General features: G+C 44.7%; 1 protein-coding gene and 1 long non-coding RNA gene across 2 annotated transcripts; both read right to left on the bottom strand.

The window, feature by feature from the left end:
- Positions 1–13,868: 13,868 nt before the first annotated feature.
- Positions 13,869–21,756, bottom strand: CKAP4 (cytoskeleton associated protein 4). Its single transcript, XM_014877000.2, has 2 exons — positions 21,351–21,756; positions 13,869–16,908 (listed from the first exon to the last, which is right to left on the bottom strand). Exons 1-2 carry the CDS (start codon positions 21,690–21,692, stop codon positions 15,577–15,579), a joined length of 1,674 nt encoding a protein of 557 aa, XP_014732486.2. The 5' UTR covers positions 21,693–21,756; the 3' UTR covers positions 13,869–15,576.
- An 892-nt stretch (positions 21,757–22,648) lies between these two features.
- LOC148223650 (uncharacterized) lies at positions 22,649–26,796 on the bottom strand. Its single transcript, XR_015803892.1, has 2 exons — positions 25,911–26,796; positions 22,649–24,898 (listed from the first exon to the last, which is right to left on the bottom strand). It is a non-coding gene; the product is annotated as an uncharacterized LOC148223650 (long non-coding RNA).
- Between the last annotated feature and the right edge of the window lie 172 nt (positions 26,797–26,968).

Genomic DNA, 26,968 nt, shown 5'->3' with positions numbered 1-26,968 from the left:
TGTACTATAACAAATAAATATGGGAGCTGATTCCTGGTGCCAAGAAAGACTCCTGGTGTAAAATTGCTCTTTGCCAGTGATAAGTAATCAGTGAAACTCTTTCATATGTAATAAGTTGTTGCTGCTCTGCCTTCAGGGTTGTTACTCAAGGAGGGCTCCTTTGCCTTCAGTTTTCTTATGATGGAGAGAGGCCTGAAACAGCTTGATTGCTCAGATTCTTCCCCACTACAAAGAGACTCCCAGGCAAAGGGATTGCCTGGGATGTCCCTTGTAAAACCTGGCTCCCAACATGGTCCTCAGGATCAAAGAAGCATCTGCCTTAGGAGCCCAAGCCACTGGCATTGTCCTGATCACAGGTGTTTTTTGAACCTACAGATCTGATTCATGGAAAGTCTAAAAGTACTGCACCTGGGACCAGACCATCAGTCTGCATCTATGCTGAAATCTGTTGATTTCAGCAGGTTTGAATGCAGAAGCAAAACCTTTGTGTCTGTGGTGATTAGCCTTAGAAAGGCATGTGGTGTGATTCTCCTCTCAGCTATCATGTCGTGCTATAATTGCTGCATTCATCAGTTGCAGGTATCATTAGGTCTCAGCCAACAATCCCCACTCGTTTTCTGGCCAAAAAACAGGACAGAGGCTTGTGTTCATCACCGACCTTTTGCAGTGCCACAGCACCATTAGCTCCCTTCTACCTCCAGGAATGGCAGGGACCAAAGGTATCTCTGCCCTTCATGGGGGCTGCCCAAGTGAAAAGACCCCAGGAGGAATAAAAGGTCACCTTCTTCTGTACCCACTAATGCTTCTGTAATTAAAAAAGCAGGTGCTCAGTGGCCATTCTGTTTGCCTGCCTGCAAACTTGCAACACAGCCAGAGATGCCTGAAGTGCTGCTGTTTGAAAAGCAGCAGAAGGACTCAGCATTCCTAATGACAGAGATATGTTTTCAAAAACACATTTCTTAGCATGACAGGCAAAGATGAAAGGGACCTGAGGTGAAGTTTCGCACAGCTCCATTTCAGAAACAGCAGCTGCCAGTGGTATGATTATTGGACTCATCCTCCAGTACAATACTGCTGACAAATAATGGGAATATTTTCATTTGAAGAGAAGCACCAACAGACCAGGACCCATCATAAGCAGGCTTGTGAGAGCTCAGTGTGGTTTTCAGAGGAGGTGATTATGCATGGCTGCCAATGTTCAGGAGCAGTGGCTATTCAGCACTCCTGAAAAGAAGGGCAGATTGATCCTGAGGGAAGATAGATAAATTGAAGCAAAACACATGGCAGAGTCTAATTTCTGAGGGATTATTATAATCAGTAATCATTCTTTGCATTTGTGCATGTGTGTCCATGATATACCAAACAGCAGCATGCATATATGAATATATAAAAACAATAATATCTACATACCCATCTGTATGTCCATAAGCAAGCTCACATTGCTTTAGCAGCTATAGTAGGGACCCTGTCAACACTAGCCATCAATATTAAAAGCCCTTTTATATTTATCTTGATGCTTGAGGATCTAAAAGTCAAAGTTCACAAGGAGTGAAATATTGTTCCTGTATAACTTTAAAAATATAATCACAGCAGAGCACAGCACTATGTTCAAGCTGAAATCAAGCTGACAGTTTTAGTACAGAGCTGGACACCCCATTGTAGCTCTGGCCATCTGCGTGCACACTACACTTAAAATGGAAAAAGGCCTCTGGGGAAAATGAACCAAATTCACTGTGTGTACAAGCAGGCATGATTCTTTGAGGTCTGTGGAATGCATTTGTTTACACCAGTAATGGATTTAATCCAGAGACTGATGTTCTTTATGAGACCTTACTTTTCTTTGTTTTTATGCCAGTGTAATTCCACTTTGGTATAGGAATAATATTAATTTATAGAAGTGGTGAAAATTTTTATTTTTGCTTTTCAGCACAGATGGTGGACAACAACTTTCATAGCCTGTTTCCTTTCCTAACCTCGTGTAATTTTTCTGCAGGTGCTGTTCCTCTGACTTTTTATATGTACTTCAGATTTGCATAGTTTCAAACAGAAGGTAACCAGGTGTTCAGTGCCTACGTCCAGTACCTGCTCCTTCGAGTTAATGGTTTTTCCCAGTGTATATCCCATTCCTGATGCTAATGATTGCCATGTTGCCTTCACCAGTATTTCCCTCCTGCCACTGTCACAACCCCACCATTCCAAACAGGAAGGGCTGCCTCCCCCAGAAGTTCATTAATGCTGCTTGTTAATTGCCTGAAGGCTGGAGACAGAGGGGTTTCACATGCTTGAGGCATCCCTTTTCTTCCTGTGGGTTGGCTGGATAACCTGATTTTCCCTGGAGAAACAGCTTGCAGTTAATAGCATGGGCCGTGTCAATAAAACTAAGTACAAAATAAGAGTGCAGGTAGCAGGCAGCATTGTCAAACATCAGAGCCAAAGTAAAGGGCTTAATATTTAAGAGCCAGGAGTGTAGACTAGAATGAAGATAATCTGAACTCTCCCTATGATGCAGTTAGCAAAAGCACACATTTCTCCCTGCCTCTTTTACTGTCAAATTTTGTGTCTCTGGACTTAACTTTGCACTAAGTGCCACCAAAAGCAATTCCCTTTTCTTAAGTTTTTTAGCTTTTGCATTCCTGAAGATCAGTGGCAGAATAGGTGAACAGATCTGCACTGTTGACTTTATACAAGCTACGTAAAAGAGACCAAGGCAGAACAGGCTACCTAAGCATCACACCGAGGACGTGGTAGCAGAGGTTAAAGTACAAGCTGCCTTTCCTAAAAGCCTGTCCTCTCACCGACTGATGTAATTTCCCCTGATAGCTCGAGCATTAGCTCTCCTCGGTTTAAAAAACGAGTCCCTGAGGAGCCTCAATTAAAGATGCCGGTACAAAAGTGCAGGGCCTGACCTCTCGCAGCTGCACCGGGGCTAATACTGATTCATTGTGCTGCTCCATGTTACAGTGCAAGGGCAGAACAAGGGGCAGGGCAGGGCTGCAGAGGCATTTCAGGCTCCTGGTTAGCTCATTCATAGACACCTGGTGTCCCGCCTCCTCCTCACGCTTCGGTGCATCCCACCCCTATTGTATAGAAAATCCACTCCTTTAGAGATCTGAGCTGCTTGGGCTGGACAAAGACCAAAATTAAATCCGCAGCTGCCCAGGAAGAGGCTTTCTCTGTCAGGGGTTATTATCGAGGATATCTGATGAGAGAGTGGAGCGGGAAGCTCCCTTCGTCTCTGTCAGTTCCAGTTACAGGTTTGGATGGATGTGTTCACACACGTGTTTCTTGCTTCACGTAAACAACACAGACCCCTCTGTACCTGGTGTGGACTGGCATGCCTCCAGTGACCCAGTTTAGCTCCAGAGCTTTATGAGAGGTATATGACCTGCTGCCCTCACCACGTTTGGCTGGACAGCACTCCGTTTGCTGCCTGCAGGAAACACTCAGTGTCATGGAGCAGTGAGGCCAAAATACCCTCATGGCAGCTCCTTCACCCGCAATGAAGTTGCATCAAGGGTAAATTTGAATTGACAAAGGCCAGCTCCTATTCTCGCTTATCCTAGAGAGAACCTGGAATTGCACCATTAGGGAGTTATTTTTGATCTGCAAGGGCACAAGCATGAGCAGAATCTGGCATCAAGTTTAAAGGAGCAAAACAAAGAGAGGTTTATTTCAAACAGGAACAGCAGCAGGTGGCACATATAGGTTGTATAGTCCCAAGTTCTGAAAGGAAAAGAAGCATAAAGTTAATAGAAAACCTTTGTGGTTACTAAGTATGTTTTATTCTTGAATCCCCTGTAGAACTGATCAGTCCCACAGCTTATAAAAATAGATGCAACAGGTGTTAGTTTGAAGACTATTGTGCTTCACGTTAAGAGCACTCATGAAAAGTTTATGTTCAGTGAAACCTGGAGGAGAAATCAGGATTACTGTGGAAAAAATTCTGCCCTGCTACACTAGAGAACATCTGGAACCATTGACCAGGGGAATTTAAACCTACATCTCAAAAGCTTTGCATATCTGATCACCACGCCTGCTATCTCTGTCTAAATAGCCTCTTGCTGGCAACCTGACTTATTTAGTTGGTGGCTGCTCCTTCTCTTCTCTACATCTCATTTCCTTCTGTTCTCTATGTCTCATTTCTTTGAGGGTAATGAGGATGAGTGTTGTTATCTGATTTTCTCTTGATTTCCTTCTTTAATCTGATATGTTTCCTGTGTTCACTTTGAGCACATCAACCTAAATTGCAGCCCTTTAAGACAACCAAAGGTGCTGTCTTAGGACTTCCTAGCCAGGCTGCAGCATGGGAGTGTGAACATTATACAAAGAACCAGATATGGAGCTGAGGGTGGGATTTCATAGCTGCTGTGAGGAATTGGGTGACTGAATTCCATTAAGGTTGCAGTGAGGTTTGGCAACCTTGCTCTTCCTGGCTGCCTTTGAAGAAGGCTCAGCAGAAAGCTGAAGCCTAAATCTTTCATGAAGCAAGAGACAAGGTTACTCCCACAGGAGTGAGTACTGCTCGCTGCTATTGCAGTAGCTGAGCTGGATACTGTGAAAGGATCCCCTGGCACAACTCTCTTTATCCTATTTAAGGATGTAATGGAATATAAGGGAAAATTAGGAGAATTTTAGACATTGTCAGACGATATTATCAAAGTGTTGAAGATCTGTCCAAATCCGTACAGGCAAATCAGCTAGAAAGGTGACTGGACTTGGGAAGATTTGTACATGTTTATACAGAAAGTTTGGTCGACAGAAGCTGGCCTCCCTATGTATTGGTAGGGCAGCAAACAGGGAATTCTGCCTCACTTTGAGAACACAATGGCATTTGGGAAGCAAGAGGCAGTTAATCAACATGTCTAGCTCAAAGACAGGCACTGCCAGGCCTGTTCTACCCAACATCTTCAACAATAGTTCTTGACTTATTACAGAATTGTTTTAAAGTCCATTTACACTATCAGAGTGGTGAGAGAGGGCTCTGATCTCAACAAAACAAACTGCAGAATTAGGGGCTTCAGCAATACACCTTGTCCTAAGGGGGCCACAGTTTGCCATCTGCTGTGAAGGCAGGCCAGGAGGGTGAGCAATGAAGCTTTGCCTTTGCACCCTGCTGTACCAAGTGCCCTGCGAAGGTGTCCCACACAGCAACTTACTCACAGACAAATATTTAACATCCTGACACAATGACAGCATCAATATGCCGTTTTCTTCTTGTTTGTAAGTATGCAAGAGTTCCTTTGATAAGTAAAAACCCTACTTGAAAATGGTTTCACTTCGACTTTGAAAAGAGTAAGTGGAGTTGAATTGCCTTGAAATATAGCATTTGTTTTTGCCAAATGCTCCTATTGAAAGGAGCAGGAGAAGGCAGGGCAAGAACAAAACAGACCCCACAGATCCCTACCAAGGGTTATTATAAGGCAGAGCAATATTAAGATTCTCCACAAGTCCAGGACTCATATTAAAGAAACATTTTAAATGAACTTACTGGTAGAACCTACATTAGAGATCTGCCAAAACACCCAACCTTTTCCTTGATAACTGCACAGGTGACTCAAAAATACAGCCAGGCAGAGGTTTCATTGTCAGAAATGTGCAAATAAGATCAAAATGTACAAGAAGAATTTCAGCTATACCTAAAATGTTGCTGTTGTTTTTGAAAAGAGGTTAATTAGTAGTCTTGAGCCTTTCACTGCACTTAGGATCTTTCCCCAGAGGGAATTCTCTTTAACTGCAAGGACTCACTCTACCACATGTACTGGAAACAATGTGAGAAAAGGATTTCTTCCAACGGTAAAAGCATTTCAACAAGCACATTGATGAGGAATGTCTGGGATTCAAATACAGGGAAGCCCATAGCTGACAGCCTGGAACAGAGGGAGATGTAACAAGGCAAGAAAAGGAAAAGAAAAGAAAAAAGAAAAGAAAAGAAAAGAAAAGGAAAAGAAAAGAAAAAAGAAAAGAAAAGAAAAGGAAAAGAAAAGAAAAGAAAAGAAAAGAAAAGAAAAGAAAAGAAAAGAAAAGAAAAGAAAAGAAAAGAAAAGAAAAGAAAAGAAAAGAAAAGAAAAGAAAAGAAAAGAAAAGAAAAGAAAAGAAAAGAAAAGAAAAGAGAAAAGAAAAGAGAAAAGGAAAAAATAAAAGGAGAAGAGAAAAGAAAAAAGAAGAGTTAATTACAAACATGTGTAAAGCATAAGGCAAGAAAAAGAAAACAGAGAAAGAATGGCAAGGATCCCGTGGCAAAGTGACCGGTGGTGAGCTGTCATGCCCAAAGCCACAGGATGAGGCCCACAGCATTTATTGCTCACTGGAAGTAATTTTTCAAGTCAAGGAGCAATACTTCTCCAACATAAATGAAAAATTCCAGTCAGCAGAGGGTAACTGAAGCCCTCTTAAAACAAAGGTATCATTGAAGAGAGACTAATAAATCACCCAGTGACTAGATTTTTTCATTTGTAGTGAAGAACTCCTCTCTCAAACCTGGTCCCTGTGTCAAACCCATCCCTGTGGTATTAACAAAGCACTTCAGGATGTGTTTATCTTTACTCAGTACAAACTTCAGAGAGACCTAAGCACTTTGAATTGGGAGTCAGCACTTTGGCTAGGAGTTTTGACTTGCTGCTGGGAGACTTAGCTGCTAGCCTGAGCACTCAAGCCTCTCTTTGCCTGTATAAACCCACAGTAATTCCCTGCTTCTGCTTTCCGGAATGCAGATGGGGAGAGAGGGAAAGAAAGAAGCTCCTCTGGGTTCTTCTGCCCCAATTTGTAGTTAACCCCACTCCCAGAGCACAGGCTTTTACCTGTGTATAAAGGAAGTTTGGGCTCACACTCAAGGTACAGTGTAGCTGTACTCTCCAAAACTCTCTTCCATTTTGCAGGCAGCTACACTGAGGTGAGCAAGATTCACCTGGTGATGGACATTTCCATGTTGCAATCTTGATTCCTTTCTGCAGGAATCAAGTGCTGATCTCTAGACTCAGCCACCATCCCAATACAAATTTATCTCTAGATTTTGTCCAGAAAATGTTGAAATCAGGGCTGCCTCTAAATAGTTCAGGCAAAAATGCAAACACTGAACTTCACTCGCTACAGTACATCTTTTCTCAATTCTCTTTTACAAGAAAGTACAGCTACTCCTAAATGTGGTTTGTGCTGTGAAGTCTGTAGGAACTTAGATTTATTTCATTGCTCTTCAGGAGGAGGAGAACTTTTTGTTAAGATGACATGAAAAAAATTGAAAGGAACAATAAACAGCACTCTGAAAACTCTTTTTAATACATGTGCTTCTTTTTGTAGTTCAAATACTTTCACAAACAGGGATTTAGCTCTGTGCAACCATTTGAAATAGAAGCTGTGTTACTGAATTAATTTTATAGGTAAAGTAGTAAATTATACCAGTTCTAATGAATGTGAAACAGTAAACCTAAGGAAACTGAAGAGCTTTGTGAAGGCAAGTGAAAGCAAACCGGGATCTGAACAAAGGACAAAGTAGCAGGGCTCTTGGATAGATTCAGCCTTTACTCCAGCTGTTTAAGGTTTGAGGCAGACCTGGCTCATGAGTCACGATAAGCAAGAGAGTCAGCATATGTGCTGCAAGAGGCAGGTCCCAAAGATGTCATATGAGACACATAAATCTCTGCTAAAAGTACTTGCAGATCATCCACAACAACAGCAAGATTACATGTCAGTAGTAATGCCCCAAACCAGCTGAGAATGCTACCCCTCACGCTACCCTTGGTGGTTCCTGTGGACTTTGGGGAAAATACATTAATTCTAAGCAGTTCAAAGATGTGATTCCTGTCTTGCATTTATGAAGCTACCAGCACTTCTGGAGCACTTAGTTGCAATGCTTATAGTCCTTTATCTTACTCCTTGACCTGAACCAAAAACTATTTTTAAGGGTTCTATTTAACAAATAACACCCGTATGTATTGCCAACTTAATTATGAGTATTCCTTACCCATACTAAAAGAATGGAGAGAAGAAAGAGAAGATTCCTTCCCTTGGGAAGATTTATAAATGAATAAAGCTCCCCAAACACTGGAAAATATGTCATGTGGCTGGCAGCTGGAAAGTGCAGGTATCTATTCTATTTGGTGGTACTTCACCTTCCCCTCTCCTTGTGTCATACACACACACACTATTCCAGTGACCACGGAAGCCAACAGAGAAGTATCTATCAATATCCATAGGCCTTGGATCATGTCCCATGAAAGGTATGATTCTACAAGAGACAGGAGAGGATGCAGAAACACCTGAAAATTAACATTATTAAAATGTCAGAGGTGCTGTGGTTGCCACCAGCCACGTGGACTGGTGGCTGTCTCTGCTGTGTGCCTCACTGCTTTAGCACACCTCCTCTCTGTCCCTCTCTGTTCTTTGGTTGCTCAGCTCCTTTGGGCAGGTGGTCTGGTGTCTGAGTGCACAGCAGTGGATGGAGGGAACAGTGACATAAAGGACAACTGTAGCCTGCGCCCTCACTTCCTACAGCTCCACAGCTTAGTTTTACCCCATGTTGTTACCAGATAACCCAAATGTGCTTGTGTGATAATACACTCTGGAAGGTCTACAATGACTTAATCAAAGGAAGTTCTTCTGAACCCAAAGAAGTCCAGGAGGAATCACCCTGCTATCTCTATAGGTGCTGTAGCTTTAAAACCACAGTGACTTAGGGGGTACAGGGCATTTTCCAGTAGTGTCCCCAAACTTCGGTCACTGGGAGGCTGTGACATTCTTTTGGGATGATGTAATGCTGTTTGATCCCTGAATGCATTCAACTACAGAGGTATTTTGCATGGCTCTAAGAGGTTATTATCACCTCAGTTAATTATATGTAAGGATTCAGACTCTGGCAAACCTTAATTATCCTTCCATCAATCTCAAGCTCACAGAAGCCTAGTAGGGCTATTATTAGCAATACAAATATCTCATTTCTGAATGGAAAAGCTGCTCTTGTTCTTGCATATCTTATTTTTAAATGCTAAACACATTAGACAGAACCAAGAAACCACCTTGAGAATGTGGAATCCTCAATGCATGTGCTAAGACCAATACCATCTTCAGACATGAATGTATGATGTTAGAAATCTGATATGGGGATGAGGCAAAAATTATCAAAATGGGGTGCTTGAAGCCCATATTTAATCCTAAAAAATATGCCCTTGGGAGAGTGATTTGGTGCTCAGAGCATTCCAGTGGAGAGGTGCCTAAATAAATCTTCTCATCCAGCACCTGTTTGAACCTCTGGGCACTGGTGTTATATGCATGATGTAGAAATAACAACAGCTTCATTCACTCAGGGCACACATTCAGATCAATCAATGTCCCTTTTGTTTCTAGCTCTGAGGGCTGTGATGGCATCTCTGAAGGCATGTACCAGGTAGCTGCTCTCTCTGAAACTCCAGGCAGCTGGGAACAACAGCATGGTGAAGGCTGTCCCTCAGTGAAGAGCCTAATGGTGAGCACTGGGCTATCTACATTGTTAATCTTTTGAACAGAAATAGCTAATAAGCATGCCCTGAGGCCCAGCCTGCTTCCCCAACACCACAAACCATATTTGTTTAATCCATAAACCATAAGCCAGTACTACCTCCTCTGATAATGTTCTTATGCTGCTGTGTCCAGACCCTGAGAAGAGATCTTGAAAAAGGAGAGCATCACTCAGGATGGGAAGATTTGTTAGCTATTAGGTATTCTGGTAAGCAGCTCTGATGAACTCATAGGAAAGGAGGGGATTTTTTGAACTTGAGGTGTTGGAGATCATTGTTGGGTATATTACACATTTTCAATGTGGCTTTGGGGGAAGTGCTTTGGCCTAAATTTTGTACCAGGAAAGAAAAGGGGAATGTAGCTACTGACTTGTGTTGGATCTGGATCAGGACCCTTGTCACTGTCTATAAGTTTCCCATCTGGGTGGAAATTTTCTTTTCACCACACAGTTTCAACTTACAGACTTTGCACACTCGGCAGAGGTTGTCCAAGAAAAGCTTCCAAAGTTGAGCAGACTGGAGGTAGTGTGCTGCCTTTTCCAGGTCTCTGGCTCAAAGGCACACCCCCGTGCAGGTTGGATCTCACTCCCTTGCAAAAGCATTTTGAATTTCCAGGGCAGGGAACTACTTATCAGTAAGGCTTTTTTGGCTGAGTGACACCAAAGTGTGAACTACTCAAACACACTCTGGGAACTGCAAAGTTTTTGTTTTACCTGCCACTGAGAAGGATATCAATTCCTATGTTTAGATCACCTTGCTTACGGTGCTCTCTCTAAACAAATAGCTCTTAAGTGGCTCTCATCTTAAGGCATGGCTTTGCTTGTGACTTCAGATTTTTACTGTAAATCAATTAAAATCGGAGCATAATATTCTATTCTAAGTAGTATCCCCCTACTATGTATAGACAGTTGAGAAGTTAGGTGAAAAGGGAGAAATTATGGACAAAGAAAAAAGTTGTCAGAACTTTGAAAGTCAGAGCAATAAAAAAATTCAAAAGTTTCAAGGTAACCCTGATTATTTCTCCACTTGTTATGTTTTCCATCCTTACTCATAACTCTAGGATTCCATCCCAACCCCGACCTAAGCAGTATTGACAGGAAAGGATTATCCACTGGAATTTGACATATTTACATCTAGAGAGTGCCAAAGCAAAGTCTTTCTGAGTGGAACAAAGCCACCCTTATTTGAACTAGCTTCTTCCTCTAGAATTGCAGATGAACACCAGGGTGAGGCACAGGAGTTAATTGTGTAATAAGTGTTTCCTCAAAACTTTTTTTTTTTCTGAACAGGATATGCAGTAAAATGAGAAAAAGCTCCTTTGGCTTTTATTCCTCTCACAGTGAAATAGGAATCACTTGAGAAAAGATTTGTCCCCTTGATGCTAAGGAGAGCATCTAGTAGCATCATCTTGGAAAAGATTTTGAGATGTACGATTTTCAGATCTGTGGCAGCCAAGGGAACACCTGCTCCATAAGCAAAAAAAAGCAGAGTTCAGGGATCTCTTTGTCTGAGGTCTAGCAAGCTACAACTGTGATGCTGTATTAACTCTGAATAGCTCTGGGCTTTAGTATTTGCATTATAAATGCAGGAATTATCGAGCCCTGCTCACATAAAGAGATTTCCAAGTTCTTTCATTTTCCAAGTGCATGAGCAAGCACTGACTCTGGAGAAATTACATTCTATTGGGAGCTTGCAATGGATTGTATATTGGAGACCCTGAGGAGGTCTCTAATATACAGTCTGTGAGCAAGGACAAAATACACTTTTTGTTTTGGTGTCCAAGGCAGAATTGCCCTTTGAGCATCCCTGCTCAGTGTTAGACTAAGTGGGCTCTTGGCAAAGTAACCACTTTGTTTACTGTTTGACCTCATGCCAAGATTTACAAATACATGTTCAAAATTCCTGATTGTAAATATTCTGAACTAGCATGTCTGACATTGGTGAATATCTGCTTTTGGCTAGTGGAGGATGACAATGACTAAAATCCATGCAGGAAGGCCAGGATAGCAGTAATGTGCAAGTACTCAGAGGACCAACAGGGATTAGCATCTCACAGTGCTAAGTATTGCACAGAGCTGATATTAAATCCAAAAGAGCCACAGCTTTCCGCTCTTAAACGTATAAACCAAGCAGGTGATGACACGACAAATGAGCCAGGGACCAGTTATTAGCAAAATGGCAAAACTGGGCAGAAGGAGTGGCGGTTGCTTCTAGAATCAGCCCCGCAGTGGATGAAGGATTTTTCGGGGCGGAGGTAGTGCAGGAGAGCATTAAACAGGGCACACGGGCCGGTGCTGCGGCAGGGCCTGGGCAGGGGAGGCAAGGGGCACCTGGCACCTGTCCTGGGCCAGCTGGATGCGCCCGGACGGACACGTTCCCGGCCCTTGCCCTCGGAGGGAATTCCAGCGGCCCGGACAGACGGATGGACGGATGGATGGACGGACGGACGGACGGACGGAGAGACAGACAGACAGACAGACAGACAGACAGACAGACAGACAGACAGACAGACAGACAGTCAGACGGACGGACGGACAGATGGGCGGACGGACGGACGGACGAGCTGGCGCAGAGCCCGGCCCGCGCCGCTGCCGCGCTGCCGCCACCGGGGGGCGCCCGGCGCCGCCGCCCCGCGCCCTCAGGCTCAGGCAGTGGGGAGGGCTCGTTCTTCCCTTCCTCCCTCCTTCCCCCTTCCATCCTTCCTTCCCCTCCGCTCGTCCATGGCTAAATAGCCCCGTTTGTCCCATCTCTTCTCCTGTAACATCTCGCCTCCGATGATCGCCACTGTTCTCTTGGGGAGTCGCTCTAGCCCAGCCATCCCTTCCTGCAGCGCTCCGAACTGGACAGAGAGCATCCCTGGCAGTGCCCAGCCAAGCGAAGGTCCGCACTGGATGTTTTTTGGCTGCTGGGGTGTTTGTACATCTCAAACAGACTTTTTTTCCCCGTAGTCATTTCACCTCCCTGCAGCTTTGTTTACGGTACCAGCTGAGCTATGTCAAAAAAGGTGGTAAAAACACTAAATCACAAATCCATGCTATAATGAAACATTTAGACCACCAGATGCCTGCCTCGGTACTTTAGCTCAAGGCAATGGTTGAATTCCCGCTGGGAGAAGTCCCTGCAGCAACCCAAGATTTATCTCCATCACATTTACCAGAGTAGCTATTTGGGCAAGCCCTTTCAAGAGTGATCAAGTCCACCGTGCCTCAGTGTAATGGTTTCTCCATTTATGAGAGCCGAGAATGAAGGCAAGTTTTAATGAAAAGGCCCAATCAATACCCCATCAATCAGGTAAGACAATTTATGTTGAAATTTGTTACTGTAACAGCATGTTACTGATGAACTCCCAGTAGTATAAAGGAACACAGGCAGCACAGGCTTAAGACCTTCTCCACTGCTTTATTACCAAGTGGAAAAATGACAGTAAAGAGCAGCATTAGGTCTGTATGTGGTCTGTGAGCATTTATGAGGAAATTAAGAAATGTTTGTATTGGATGAAAATGTCAAACCAGACATAAAAGCTGAGCCACCAGCCTGCCAAGGGATCCTTGTCTCGGTGCCTGCCTCCAGACATGCTATTATTTACAGATAATTATTATTCTCATTTAGTGAAATAAATAATTTCAATAGCTTGCCATAAAAATTCAGTTACTAGAAGTGTAATTAGTAATTCTTTGTTTAATCTTTGAGATCAAATACAGCCCAGCTGCACTGCTGGCTTTAACAGCCTAAGTTCCAACACCATGCAGCTACTATAAAGTCACTGCATGCTGTAAGCCATCTTGCTGCCAACAGGTTCTCTCAAATACCTTTAGATAGAAGGGGGTTTGGGTGCTCAGCTGTTTAATTAAAGTTATTACTTATTTCTGTGACTTTGGCCTGAAGAATTGCCGGGATATGATGATGCCTATACTCCTGAAATTACCCTTTCCTGAACTTTTGAAAGGGAGACATCCATTATGAGAATGGTTAGCAGCTGATGGGCCTTGCAGTCCAGCATTCCAAGCTAAGCAAAAGGACTAGCCACTGTGGAAATACCACATAGGTTCTTTCTGCACATTATTTCTGTCCTGCAAGCTTTGGGCATTGAGGAAGTCTTACAGAGGTCTTGCTGGCAGTGTCTGGCACAGAACTCATTCATGGCACAGATCAGGTATTTCACACTTCATGATCACCTTCTCAGGCTCCTGAGTCTGCTGGTCAACAGCAACACCTTGATGTGACTCAAACCTTGCTTTCCAGAGTGCCTCGACATTTCCCCATGGAAGCTGAGAACAAGTAAAGGGCTGCAGCACATCTGGTACTTCCCCAAGCCCTTCCCTATACACCACCGGGAGCACCCTGGGAAACACAACAGTAAGCAAGCAGCAATCAAAAAAAAAGTGCAAAGAATATTCCAAATGTTTATTATGTATTAAAAATACTGCAAATAAGCCATAGAGTTCATTTCACAGTAACCTAAACAACATTGTTCAAGAACTTGATAAGTCAACAAAGAACAGTGCAGTTCCAACAGTGACAACAGTTACCTTAATGCCATGGCTCCCTCTTTCTCTGACAGCAATTCTTTCCTGTTTACAGCGGGAACAACACTGGATATGGTTCAGTATCCTATTTACCTAGGAGAACTCCTTTTCACCTGTGCTGTTCCCATTTCTGGGAGATGCTATTTCTACGAATTTTTCATCTAACACAGTCAAGGATCTGTCTGGTCCAGGCTGAGGTGGCCTATTTCCAAGGTACCTATGTGTAGACTCCTTTACCAATTTTTTGGATAAAGTTCAGAAGTAAACTTGAAAAGGAGAGATATTAGAAATCCTTTCCAAAAATACAGAAAACCAAAGAAGCTCCACGAGGAAGTGGTTTCTAAAAGAACCATCTACAGAATTATGACACTTTTTCCTCGCTCTCCTAGAGCAGGTCTCCTAGAAGGATCTTTGCTACCAATGCCTTAGCCAGACACCTGGTGACAAAAATAGTGACAAGAATCAGGCATGAAGTCCCGAATACATAACAAGAGTTCAGGTCACTGTTAGCTGTGGAAATTTGGAAATGTACATGCCATAGAAGCAATTCTGCTGATTTCACGGTGATTTTCCCTCTTGTGTGTTTTGGAGTGTATTATTGCTGTTGCTAGCATGCTTGTTATATATGGAAAACAACAGGTGCAATTTTGGTCCTTCTCTTTCCTCAAATTTGTGATGATTTTTTGCAGAAAAATCTCTTATCAAAGACCTTCCTTGCCAAGGAAGACACAGCCTAATCATGTAAACAATCTAACAATATGACAAAAATATTACTGCACCCTCTTGAAATTAATCCCATCCTTCAGATGTCCCTCCTAAGCACTGATCTTCTGCACCAGCAGCTGAAGATGCTGGAAAAGAAGCCTGTGATCACAAAGAATGAATCTCTTAGGTCTTAGCCCCAGGCAGTGCCACTTACCTCAGACTTTGTTAGTTCCTTGGTACAGATTAAGGTCTCACAGAAACACACTACAGCTCAGCTGACCCTTGGTAAACTGTCCACACATCTGAGTCCCAAACTGCAGAAACAGATGAGGTGTTCCACACCTGCCCCACTGTTTAAGTTGACCACAGTAGATAGTTTAAGATAATGTGTAGTTTTGTTTCTCAAACCAAAACATACCAGTAAAATCCTCAGTGAGTGCAGCAGTATGCTTTGGGTACCAGAACAGCTGTAGCCCTTCTGTGTGGAGTATCTAGTGTCAGTGTGAAACACCTTCATGCCATTAAATATGTGCCCATGCTAACAAGGCCGTAGTGCCTTAGTTACACCACTACACTTAACAGTGGTACAACTTCATAGAGAAGATGAGCCCTTAAGAAACTCAACCCCCAACTAAACTTGTGTTTTCTTAAAACAAAATTTAGGGGAAAGAAAAAACCAAACAACAAAAACTCCAAAAACACTACGTGGAAAAGAAATAAGGAAATAAGCAGAACTGTCTCTATTATTAAAGTATTCTTACTCTCTTTGGAGGTATCAAATTGCTTTTTAAAAGAGTAAAAAACAGGGCATACAAAAGCTATTCTCCTTAACCCATTAATTGCCCAAGGAGCACCACTGCCTAAATGTTTTCATGTATTTTTTCTACTTTCACGAACAACCTTTCCAGATCATTCCTCAAGTCATCTATTGAGCTCTTCACAGACTCCAAGTTGTTCTCATTATTTTCAATTTTCACTGAATAGGCGACTAAACTATCCACTGCAGTTCTTATCATTTTCAAATCGGAATCAACCTGGCTAACAGAAGATCGCAGTTCATCTACAGAGCCTTCCATAGAAGAAAACTTTTCAAGGTAGCCTTGAGAAAGCGTTTGACCTGCCTGAAGATTTCCTTGATCCAACAAAGTACTAATTTGCTTCTGGACATCCTGGAGAGCACCAGAGGATGGCAAGTCACTGATGCTTCTCTTTAAGCTTTCCATGTCGTTGTACAGCGAAGTCTGTGCCTCACCAAGATTTTTCAGAGTATCTGTGACTGAAGTTACGTCTGTATCTGAGAGTCCCTGAAGAGTGCTAATGCTTTGTTCTAGGGTATTGAGTTTATTCGCATACTCTGCCTCCTTAGAAAGGAAAGATTCCAACTTTTCACTGTTTTGAGCAGCAATAGATGCTAGAGACTCTAGGCTGTCTTCTATGTGCCTCAATCGAGACTCCAGTCCTTCACTGTTCTTCCCAAAAGTTTCTAATGCTTTTCTGAAGAGTTCATTATCTTCCCATTTGTTGAGGTTGGTTTTAATTTGCAGTAAATCTTCATCAAGTCTTTTAATGTCACTAGGGAGCTGCATAATAGAATCCTCAGCTCTCAGAACTTTCTCTTGTAAAGCTTTTAATGAAAGGTGTTCAGTGTCCGCAGCCTCTTTGAACTTTTCATGTTCTTGTTTGAGGTTGACTAACTCTTTCACTTCAGTGTACACATCAGACTCCATGGAGTCTATTGTACTCTTCAAGGTCTCTATGTCCTTTTCTTTCATTTTCATGGATGCTTGCATCTGATCTAAAGCATCTTTTAGCACCTTAATTTCATGTTTATACACATCTGCATGTTCTAGTGAACCAACCTTTGTTTTCATATTGTTGATTTCATCTTGGCTCCTTTGCTGGACTTCAGTAAATACAGCAATGTTATCATTTATAGACTTGGTCAGCTCTGTTAGTCTCTCTTCCACTGTGTTTTCCAGAGATGTGAAGTCTCGTTCCCTTGCATCCTTCACCATGTGAATGCCATCAGATAAGTCTTTCAAAATTTCATTTTGCAGCTTCTGAAGCACTTCGCTGATCCGGTTTATTTCACTCTCCCCTTGTTTAACAGCCTTCTCGCTCACCTCCTGCTTCTGCTGAACGATTTTCATCATGGATTCAAATTCTCCAAATGTGGTTTGAAGAGAACGTACCTAGGCCAGAAATATACATGGTTAATACCAGTAATTTCACCCTTTTTGTCCTTATAGCCCTTGTTATCAGATGAAATTATTACCTTGCAATCCTTCATGCCCCATGCCTGAAGTGACTCAGTGGCATACAGATATGGGAGGCTCAAAAAACCCAGCATCTTGAGCCTTACAGCTCTATAGTACATAAGCCTTTTGTTAAGGGTCCTTGGCCTCACTGACCTGACACTCATGATCCAGGAAATCTGTGGCAGTGTAAAAGGAACCCAGGTCTCCAGAGTCTGCATGCAGACCCTTGACCATCCCTCCCCTATAGGATTCCTGGTTCTAAAGATCACAAGTCTTCAGGAAAAGGAGGTGGGGGGGCGGAAACCAAACCAAAAAAGTATCAGGCTTCAGCTTCTGAATACAGAAAAGTTGGGATTATATTTAATCAGGCAAGAATACCAAAGATCAATTCCTGATCATGAAAAAGAAGTTTCGTGGTAGACAAGAAAGAGAGAGACAGGAAAAATAAGAGGGAGAAGGGAGCTGGGATGGTCCAAGGAATGGAAATAGTAATCATGACATTTTGCCACTCCTAGGCACCAATGGAAACACTAGAGATTTTTTTTTTGTTAATTATTTTTTAAGATTAGAAAAAAATTAGGAAGTCTTTAACGTTCTAAATAGTTAGCAGCTTGTTTTTCCCACTCCTGCATACGCCCACACACTCGCAGGGAGCAGGGCACATGTATGTACACACAGAGAACAAAAGCACAGCAGCTGCCAAGGGCCTGCCTTGCATCTAGCTCAGATTAACAGAAAGTTCCTACCTCTGCATCAGGTACACTATTGAACTTCTCAATTACAAAAGCTATCTTTACAACTGGTTTTAGTCGCAGACATAGGGAAAAGGTCAAAGGGTGAGGAGCCACCATCTTCATTTACTCTCACATTTAAAGGTAAGATCCAGGCTATGGAAGCACGCATTACTTAATTTTGAGGCCAAGCAGAGCACCGGTCTTAAGACTGTGAAGAAATCTTTCAGTTCATATGGGGGTTGTACTTTCTTAAACTTAGTAAAGCAATGTAAGAACTCCCACTGGCTGCAAGAGGAATCCATCACACAGAAAATACCTCAAGGCTTTGGCAGGATGGCAAGTGCTGAGTAATGCTCGTTGCCTTGCCTCACACTATTCCCTGTGTCTGAAGGGTATATTAATCAACCATGCCACATGGGCTGCCATGTTTACTGATTAGATACACAGCTGGAGGGGTGGTTTTATTCTATAAATAGAAAGAAGTATATTTTATATGGTTTTAGAGAGAACTACACAGAGCTGCTTTTATTTTTCTTTTCAACTCAAGCAACCTCCAGCAGTTTCTTTACTGACTCTGAACCTAAACGTTATTTTCAAAAAACCTAACACATTCTAATTAGAAATTAAGTTATTTCTGTGCATTTTTGAAAATCCCTGGCAAAATCCTCCTTAGTTTTCATGAAAGTCTACACTGTGCAAGAATTCTATAGTTTGGCCATGAAACTTGCTCTTACTTGGAGATCCCTGCAGTTTGAAGAATACCCATTAAGTTGACTTCTTTTCTCCCTCTTCAGCAAAAAGGTTTCTAATGCCTTTACATTCCCTACACTTGTATTCTCTAGTGTTCCCACTGGAAATTAGAAATGAGCTAAGGGGAAAGGTTGGAGAAGGTAACACTGCCATACGCATTGCAGCGGGCACCAGTCATTTGACTGACTTACCAACCTCATTTTCATTAGATCTTAGCTGTCATTCATTCTGATTATATCCACAGAGAGCAGAAAGCTTTTTCTGTATCACTATAAATGGAGGTCAAAAATCTAAAAGGGTAACACAAGAAAATTCTCCTCCCCCTTCTATTACAGTGACACATTTCAACCAAATCACCAAATTCATATTTGCAAGTAACTATCTTTCTAGTCTAAAAAATAAGAAATAGCCAGAACTCTCCAGAGGGTTGGGTTTCTGTGACTGTATGACTGACACAGAGATGGATCCCACCTCACACAGTGGAAGTACTTCATACCTGCTCTGCATTGAGGCAATGTTCATGGTGTAAGTTGAAGCTATTCCCCATCTGGGCCAGCCACTTGAAGATGAGAGAGCTCTGATATAATAAAATGGACTAGGGTCTTCAAATTATACCAGCTTCTAATCTGATTTGTCCAAGAGCCACCAGGGCTCAAAGCAATACCCTTGCACAAGAGGGATAAAAACTCACAGCTTCAAAGCAGTTGGTCTGTGTGTGAACCTTCATGTGAGTTTGCTTTTTTGGCACACATGGCTGGTAAGATTTAAAGCCATAGCTCTTGAAAGATTTAACATCACAAAAAGTACATAAAAATGTATCTTCAGCCAATGACTATTGTTTTCTCTAACTGGTCATACTATCTTGTGTTTAAACACCAAATGACCTTGGCCTCTCTGAGAATGGTGCTATGTTAAAGACTAAATTTCCACATCATTTCCTTTCTCCTCGATGAGTAAAGCAGATGAGTTTATATAATGCTTACTCCTGACAGAAGCTCTCTGCAGTCAGACGAAGGGCAAAGCAACACAGCAGCCTGTGTTGATCCTACACCTTTGTAAAGCAATGAAATACAGCCTGCTCTCCTCTCCCTCAAGTACATTCCCGTGTCACCAAACCACAGCAACCGAAACTTCCAAGGGTTACATCGAAACCCTGTGATCTCTTTCCCCCACCTTTGCTAGCCATCTGCTATGCACAGGCAAGTAAGTTTCAGTTGTCTTTGAAACCAACTATTTATAAACTTCTGTTATATACTCCTCTCCTAGAATATGTAACACATACTTATGATTTTCTGCAATGACACGGAGATGGGAGGCAACAAATTGTTCTCACTCCTTTGATTAGAAGGGCTTATACACTGCACGTACATCTGAGTTCTATGCTCATGTATTGTAGTTTTACATCTTGCTGTTGCAATTTCTTCCTTCTTCCAGTCTACAAAAATGGCTTAAAAACCAGTAAAAAGCAACAAACTTTGCTAGTTCAAATCATTGTCCTGTCACCAGTGAGTCAACCCCCCAGGATTTAGCTTCAGACACAGCCCTGTAGCCCTGAAGTTTACAACTCCTCTTCCCCACTGGCATGTATTTTCCTTTTCTTTCTTGTTGTTTGGGACAGGAAACACCAAGACTGTCGATATAATTTCCACATGTGCAGGGCACTGTGTTTCTGGAAGCACCACTGAACAGCCAGATCTCTGCCAGTGCCTGTTCCCCCACTGCCAGGCCAGGCCCAAGCTCGCAGAGAATATGGGGAATCTGAATGGTCTGCCATGCAGAAAGCAGTCAAGCTGAGACAAGAAATTCCTTTTCTTTGATCTGATTCAGTCATAACTTTACAAACTGTCTTCCAACCAATTAACCTACTCCTGGGAAACGAGTTTAATTGTATGTTGATGATATGCAATCACAGATGCCCTTTTATAAGGTTTTAGGCACCCTAGGATGTATCCAAGTGGACAGTGCTATTTGTGAAACTATAGCTGGGAGGCTAATAAGGGCCTGAGTGACAAAAATGAGGGAAATGAGCATTTATTTCACTTCACTTGAGCCACTTCCTGTGCCAGCAACTTCACAGGGTTTCCATGGTCCTGGACTGCCTTGGACACTGTGAGTCTCACTCCCTTGGCCAGAGACTGCGGCAGGAACGTGGGAGGCAGGGTACTGCAGCAGTGTTTCTGGCACAGGCTCTGTTATTCAGTGAAGCTCACATGGGCTTTGTTTTCTAGAGTTTGAGGACGCTGAGGCAGGATCCTGCCCCATTCTGACAGCGCTGCCACCCCGCGTCCCTCGGCGAGCAAACCTGCCTGCCTACTCGACAGACCGCGACGAGCAGCTCGTTCGCCCCGCTAGGTTTAAGAGATTTGTGGGCCTCGAAGATACAGAATTACGGGCAGCAGGCTCCTTCGGAACGGCAGGTCCGCACCGCTGCCAACACCTAATGCAGCGTGCGGGCTGTATTCCATAAAATGGCTTCAGGCTCAGGCCCTGGAAAAGCGAGCTGGGGGCTGCGGCCACCGCCGCGGGGTCCCGTCCCGCCCCGTCCCGCCCAGCTCTACGCTGCCTGGCAGGGATTTCTAGCTGCTCTGGGGCCACGTTTGCAGGCATGGGGAATACGGCGGCCCTGACTCCATCTGCCCCTCTAATGCCATGAAAGCATCTTTGAGGGAGCACGGAAGAGGAGGGGAAGGCAATGGGACAAGTTCGCTTTCCCTAAGCCAGGCTATCCGACAGCCGCACAGTTCTTTATTTAAGGGGCGAGCCCCCACCCAGCACAGGCCGCCCGCAGCCCGCCAGCACAGGCGGCTGCTGTCCCCCGCCCCGCCGAGCAGCACCGAGCGCCCCGACAGTCCCCAGCCCGCCCGCCCCCGGCGGTGCCCGGCGCCGCGCTACCTTCTGCACCACGGTGTCCAGGGTGGCGGCCAGCTCTTGCCGCTGCCGGCCGGAGGCCTCCACCTCCCGGGCGCTCCGCCCGACCTCCTCCTGCAGTTGCAGCACGTACCAGCCGGCGGGCAGCGCGGCGCCCAGCACCACCGCGGCGCCCAGCAGCATCGCCCAGCCGCGGCGGGGGCCGGCGCCGGAGCGGCCCCCCCCGCCGGCCCTGCCGCCCCGGCCGTGCCCCGCCGCCGCCGGCTTCTTCGCCGGCGGCTCCTCGGCGCCGCCGGGCTGCGCGCCCTTCTCGTTGGCGGTGGGCGGGCTGCCCCCCTTAGCGCCCCGGTGCTTGGCGGCCGACATGGCGGGACGCCGCCGCCGTCGTCGTACGCAGAGCGGGAGCAGCGGGAGCGGGCGAGAGAGAGAGAGAGAGAGGGAGGATGGAGGGAAGGCGGAGGCGCCGGCCCGGGCCGCGCCACGCTCCCTGCCCCGCCCCGGCCCCCGCCCCGGGAGCCGCCACGCACACGGGGATGGGCTCCGTCCCTGCCGGGGGGCAGACGTGGCGCACAGGGCCCAGCCCCATCTCCAGAGGAGCTATGGGACCGGGAAGCGGCGGGCGGGGCGGAGAGGAAGCCCCGGCCCAGCCCCGCGATGACAGACCCTCTCTGGACCTGGTGTCGGGGTCTCGGAGCGGGGAGCGCTCTCCACCCTCGCAGCCTCCGGCGGTGGGCGTCCCCCAGCCCAGACCGGTCCTTCTGCCAGTTTCTGGCCCCGCGCGCGGTTTTGGTGGCAGAACGCGGCGGGATTCTGCCTCACGCAACTTCTGTTTTGCTTGGTTGTGATTTTGGTTGGAACAACTGCAGCAAGCTCCGGAATGACTGAGAGAAAGGCGTGGAGAGAAAGTTCGTTTCTCCATCTGCAACCCCTCTCTCCAACCCGCTTCTAGTGCCTGCAGAGCCGAGACTCGGCATCGGGCTGGTCCCTGGGGACCCGACAGCTGCTGCCCTGGCTGGCAGGAGCGCTCCAGGCCCCAGACAAGCCCCTCTCAGGGCTTTGTCCGAGACAGAGAGACCGGGAGCTCAGCACCGAGTCTGCCCGCAGAGCCCTTCCGCTCCTAGCAGGCTTCTTTGCCTCCCCACGCCGACACGAGCCTGCTGCCTTCATCTTCCCCACGGAGCGGATCCCGGCACAGAACAGGAAAGGAAAGGCTGAGCAGGCCTTCCACTGTGCCGCGGGCTCCAGCTGGAGCTTGAGGCACTGAATGTATCTGTTTCACTATTTGATTAGAGCAAGACATTAAACCAAGTTTTGTCTTGGAAGACGTTTTCATTTCTTGGTCTTTACTTTGATTACAGTGTATTTACACATATATATATATATATCTATATATATATACATAAAAAAAAAATTTATGTTGAGTATTATGGAGAAATAGTGACTCAAAGTCAGCAGGATCACAGTCCTGATGTCAGCCTGTCAAATACAGTTCCACCTCTGCCAAAGCTTAAGATGAACTGAACTGTTTAGTCTATACATGATGTTCTAGTAACTACTAGAATGGGTGATAAGAGGAGAATTCATAGTGAATTGTCTCGGGCATTTTGTAAGCCCAGTTCTGTCAAATGCACAGACCTGAGGGGATGTTGGAGTGACTGCAGGTCATGGGCACCACAACAGAACTTACTGCCCTGACCCTAACAAGTAACAGAGAGTTTGCATGGGGTCAGGAAGTTGTCTAAAATATATCCCAGAGGTGGCTGAAGCTGGTATGAGGGGGCTTGCACTAAAGCAGGTGAGGAACCCTCAGAATAATCGGTCGTCCTCAATACAAGGAAATAGAGATCTTGAGAGCAGAAATCTTCAGCAGCAAACAAATCACCCTGGGAAAGCTACAACAGCAGTTTCCACCATGAACATCTAGCCACAGCCTTAGTTGTCTCACAGTTTATGAGAAGGGGATATCAGATTTCTACTTAGGAAGGGCCTAGAAAAGGCTAGGATGTATAGCAGTACCATAAGACCCAGGATTTTAACTCCGAAGCTGTTTATTTCAGAGTTTACTATAAGAACTGAGGCCATATGGACTTCACCAGAGAGAATAATCAAGAGGATCATCAGTGTTATGTATCAAGGGATGTAAATCTGTTTCAGGCAGCATAGGTAACGGTCACTATTTCTCCTTGTCTTGCTTAGTAGTGACAAGGAAAATGTTAGCAATGTACTACCTAAAGATTTTTCTCACCATGGAACTAATTCAAGCTATATCTGACCAAGAGTACCATTCTACAAATAGTTTTTTGTTGTATTTGACACTGTGGGTCAAACTCTATTTCCTTTGTACAGAAAGACCAATTACTAGTGCATTAGGAATTTGCTGAGGTGGTAAAGTTGCTAGACACTGCAGACTGGTGTGGTTGGAGAAGCTAATGATGTACCATTTTTTCTCAGAAGTGTCAATATTCTGCTTTGCCTTTGTGTGAATTTGAACACAAATACTTGAGTGCAGCAAACTTGTTTGCCTCTCACAAGACTTATTTCTCCTTGGAATACAGGAAATTCCACAGAAGAACTAGCTGAGAAAGCATCCTTACACCTGCCTTGTAGTCTTTCTGTCTTGACCTTGAGCCTATTATCAAATCTGGGCCTGATGATCTCAAGTCAACCCAGAGTCTTAACATCCATCTGTTAGCACTAAAGCCAGTCTGCCTGGCTTAGTTATTAGGATTAGGGAAAAATGTCTTGTGACTTTAAGTTATATTCTCAGTTTAGTTGTCATGGGCCCTAGTGTAAGCTATACCATGCCTTGCCCTTTCCCTCTCCTCCCATGCTGACCATGATTTAGCCACATACTGTGACATTTCTGACCCATGGGGCTAAATGCAGCTGCACATCTTATCCACTTAGTAGCTGCCTTGCTGTCTGCTGGATAAAGCAGAGCATTAATTGTAGGCTTTACTGTCTTTGCCAGTTTTGCTAGTAACAGTAAGGAAGGTTACGAGCCAACTTAATGCAAAGAGTGAGCACAAACTAGTCCTTCATTTCAATTAACAAATTTCATTACAAGTGCTTCTGTAGTGAAAGGCCAAAAGTTAAAGTCGACTTGAGACACTAGTCAAAATTCCAAATGTGTACCTTTGTTGTGGTTTAACTCCATCCAGGAAATAAGCACCACACTTGCTCTCTCTCACCCCACCTGTCCCCAGTGTGATGAGGGAGAGAATCAGAAGAGTAAAAGTGAGAAAAGTTGTGGGTTGAGATAAAAGCAGTTTAGTAATTGGAAAGAAAAATTGAAGTAATATTAAATTGTAATAAAAATAAATTGCAATAAAAATGAAAATAACGAAGAGGTAAATAAAAGCCAAGAAAGACAAGTGATGCAAATGAAAACAATTTCTCACCAGCAACGGACTGATGGCCAGCCAGTCCCCAAGCTGTGCCCCTGCAACAACCTTCCTGCACTTTTATTGCTGACCATGATGCCATATAGTATGGAACATCCCTTGGGTGAGGGGAGTCAGCTGCCCTGGCTGTGTCCTCTCCCAATTTCTTGTACGTCTTTCTTCTGGCTGCTGAGAGGCAGAAAAGGCTTTGACTCAGTGTAAGCACCACTCACCAGTAACTAAAGCATCCCTGTGTTATCAACACTGTTTGCAGAAAAAATCCAAAACACAGCCCCTTGCCACCTACTAGGAAGAAAATTAACTCTATCCCAGCCAAATCCAGGACATGCATATGCTATGTAAGACACAAGGACATTGATCTTGTTAATTGAGCAGAACAAATTTAAAGGCTGTGCAATTATTTTTCTGGCTGACATTGGGGACACCAGAAAATGAGAAATGAGCGGCATTTCTCTGGAGAAAATCTCTCCAGTAGGTAATCTACTTTAAGATCCATATAGTGGCCTATAGCTTCAGTGCCTCTGGATCAGGAAAGAATTGAAACCAAAAAGAAGGGGAAGTGCTGAGTACTGCAGTGTTTAACTTATTCTTGGCTTTTGGACTAGAATCTCAAAATATGTCCTTGGTGTACATCTCTGATATGGTAGATAGATAGATAGACAGATAGATAGATAGACAGATAGATAAAGCGAGCTATGCACTTAAGAATGGGCTCCAAAACAGCTGATGTGCTTGTGAGAAAAGGACACTGCTATCGCTAAAAAAAAAAAAATGTTTTAAAGCCATTCTTTTCTGGAATTCCATCTCTTACTCCATGATTTAGGCGGCATCCCTGACATACTTTTCCCCCTGAAGTTATCTTTCATATCAGTAATTAAAAGCTACTTCACTTGGTGAGGCTGACCACTGTCTCTCCCTGTGCAAGCTAAATTACAGGTTTCCACAACTGCCAGACCACAGAGACACAAAATGGACCCTGAATCAATGACCCTGGTGTTTTTCCAAGTATCCTTTGTGCAGAATTAGCTGGTTAATTAATAAAAGGTGTCAGCAACCATCACAGCAAAAACTCATGCTTTCCCTGTATTTCAGATGGTGTCTATGCAAAAATGGATGTAAAAACTAAAATTATGTTCTTGGAAATCATAACAGTTCTGAACAAAGCAGCCCATCTATATACCATCACAGTCTTCTCCAAAGCCCTTTTGAGCTTCTTTCAGACTTGTCACTGCCACGTGACAGGCACAAAGTGGGGCAAAGTAGTGCAAATACAGTTATTTAAAACATTGTCTTCTTTATAGAAGATATCGGATTAGGCTGTTGGACTTAATCCCATTTAATGTCTCTGAAGGCCGAGTTGACAGACAGGTGCTCTGCATCGCTGTGAGCAAGCACTCCCTCTCCAGCCGGGTACTTGGCACTTGCATAGCCAAACTCCATTCCTTGCTTCGAGCGCTCGATTTTATAGCAGAGGTTCATGGGATATACAGTGGCCTTTGGTCTACCCGAATACAACACCTATTCCGTGCAGTTCACCACGTTTGCTAAAGGTTATCTGTAGGAAGGGCAGCTCTGTCTTCATGTCGGGCAAGGCTGCGTTAGTGAGCTCTTGCCTCAGAGATGACTGCCGGTGTTTTGCCCTCCGTGCTTCCTGGTGGGTGATTCAGTGGTGACACGTAGCTCCTGTGACAGGAAGAGGTGATGACCCTCTCAGGTATTGCTAGCCCAGTGGGTGCGCGAAGCTGCCTGTGCATGAAGTCAATACAGCAATAAGAAAAGCATTTATAATGATAGTGCTGCACTGCCCCGTGCTACGTTCCTCAGTGGGCGCTCAGCAGGCCTCCAGGCACCACAGCCATGAGCAAGACGGGTGATTAAAACTAAATTCAGCACGGTGCCGAGCGGCTCCCCTGAAGCTGCGGTGGCAAGGGTGGCAGTGGGGGATCAAGATGGCGTGGAGGGGCGCCTCACTGCCCACTACTACTCATAGCAGAGTAAGGAAGAGGGCAGGAACATAGTTGAAGTGCCCTTTGCAGCTCAGTGCACAAAGGCTGCCACACACGGCCTGAGGCTCTGCCCCGTCCCTGGCAGAGCACACCCCTTTCCCCCCACGCCCGGGCTCTGCGGGGTGGGTACTCCTGTCCCTGAGGCGGCCCGGGGGCGGGGCGGGGGCGGCGCCGGCCCGGACGAACGGGGCCCTTCCGTAAACACCGCCCGGCCCGTCCCCGGCCTACCCCC

The sequence above is a fragment of the Sturnus vulgaris genome, chromosome 5 (assembly GCF_052056855.1).
Source record: "Sturnus vulgaris isolate bStuVul1 chromosome 5, bStuVul1.hap1, whole genome shotgun sequence".
NCBI classification, from domain to species: Eukaryota; Metazoa; Chordata; class Aves; order Passeriformes; family Sturnidae; genus Sturnus; species Sturnus vulgaris.
The sequence above is the reverse complement of the archived record's forward strand: the minus strand, read 5'-3'. Positions and strand labels throughout refer to the sequence as shown.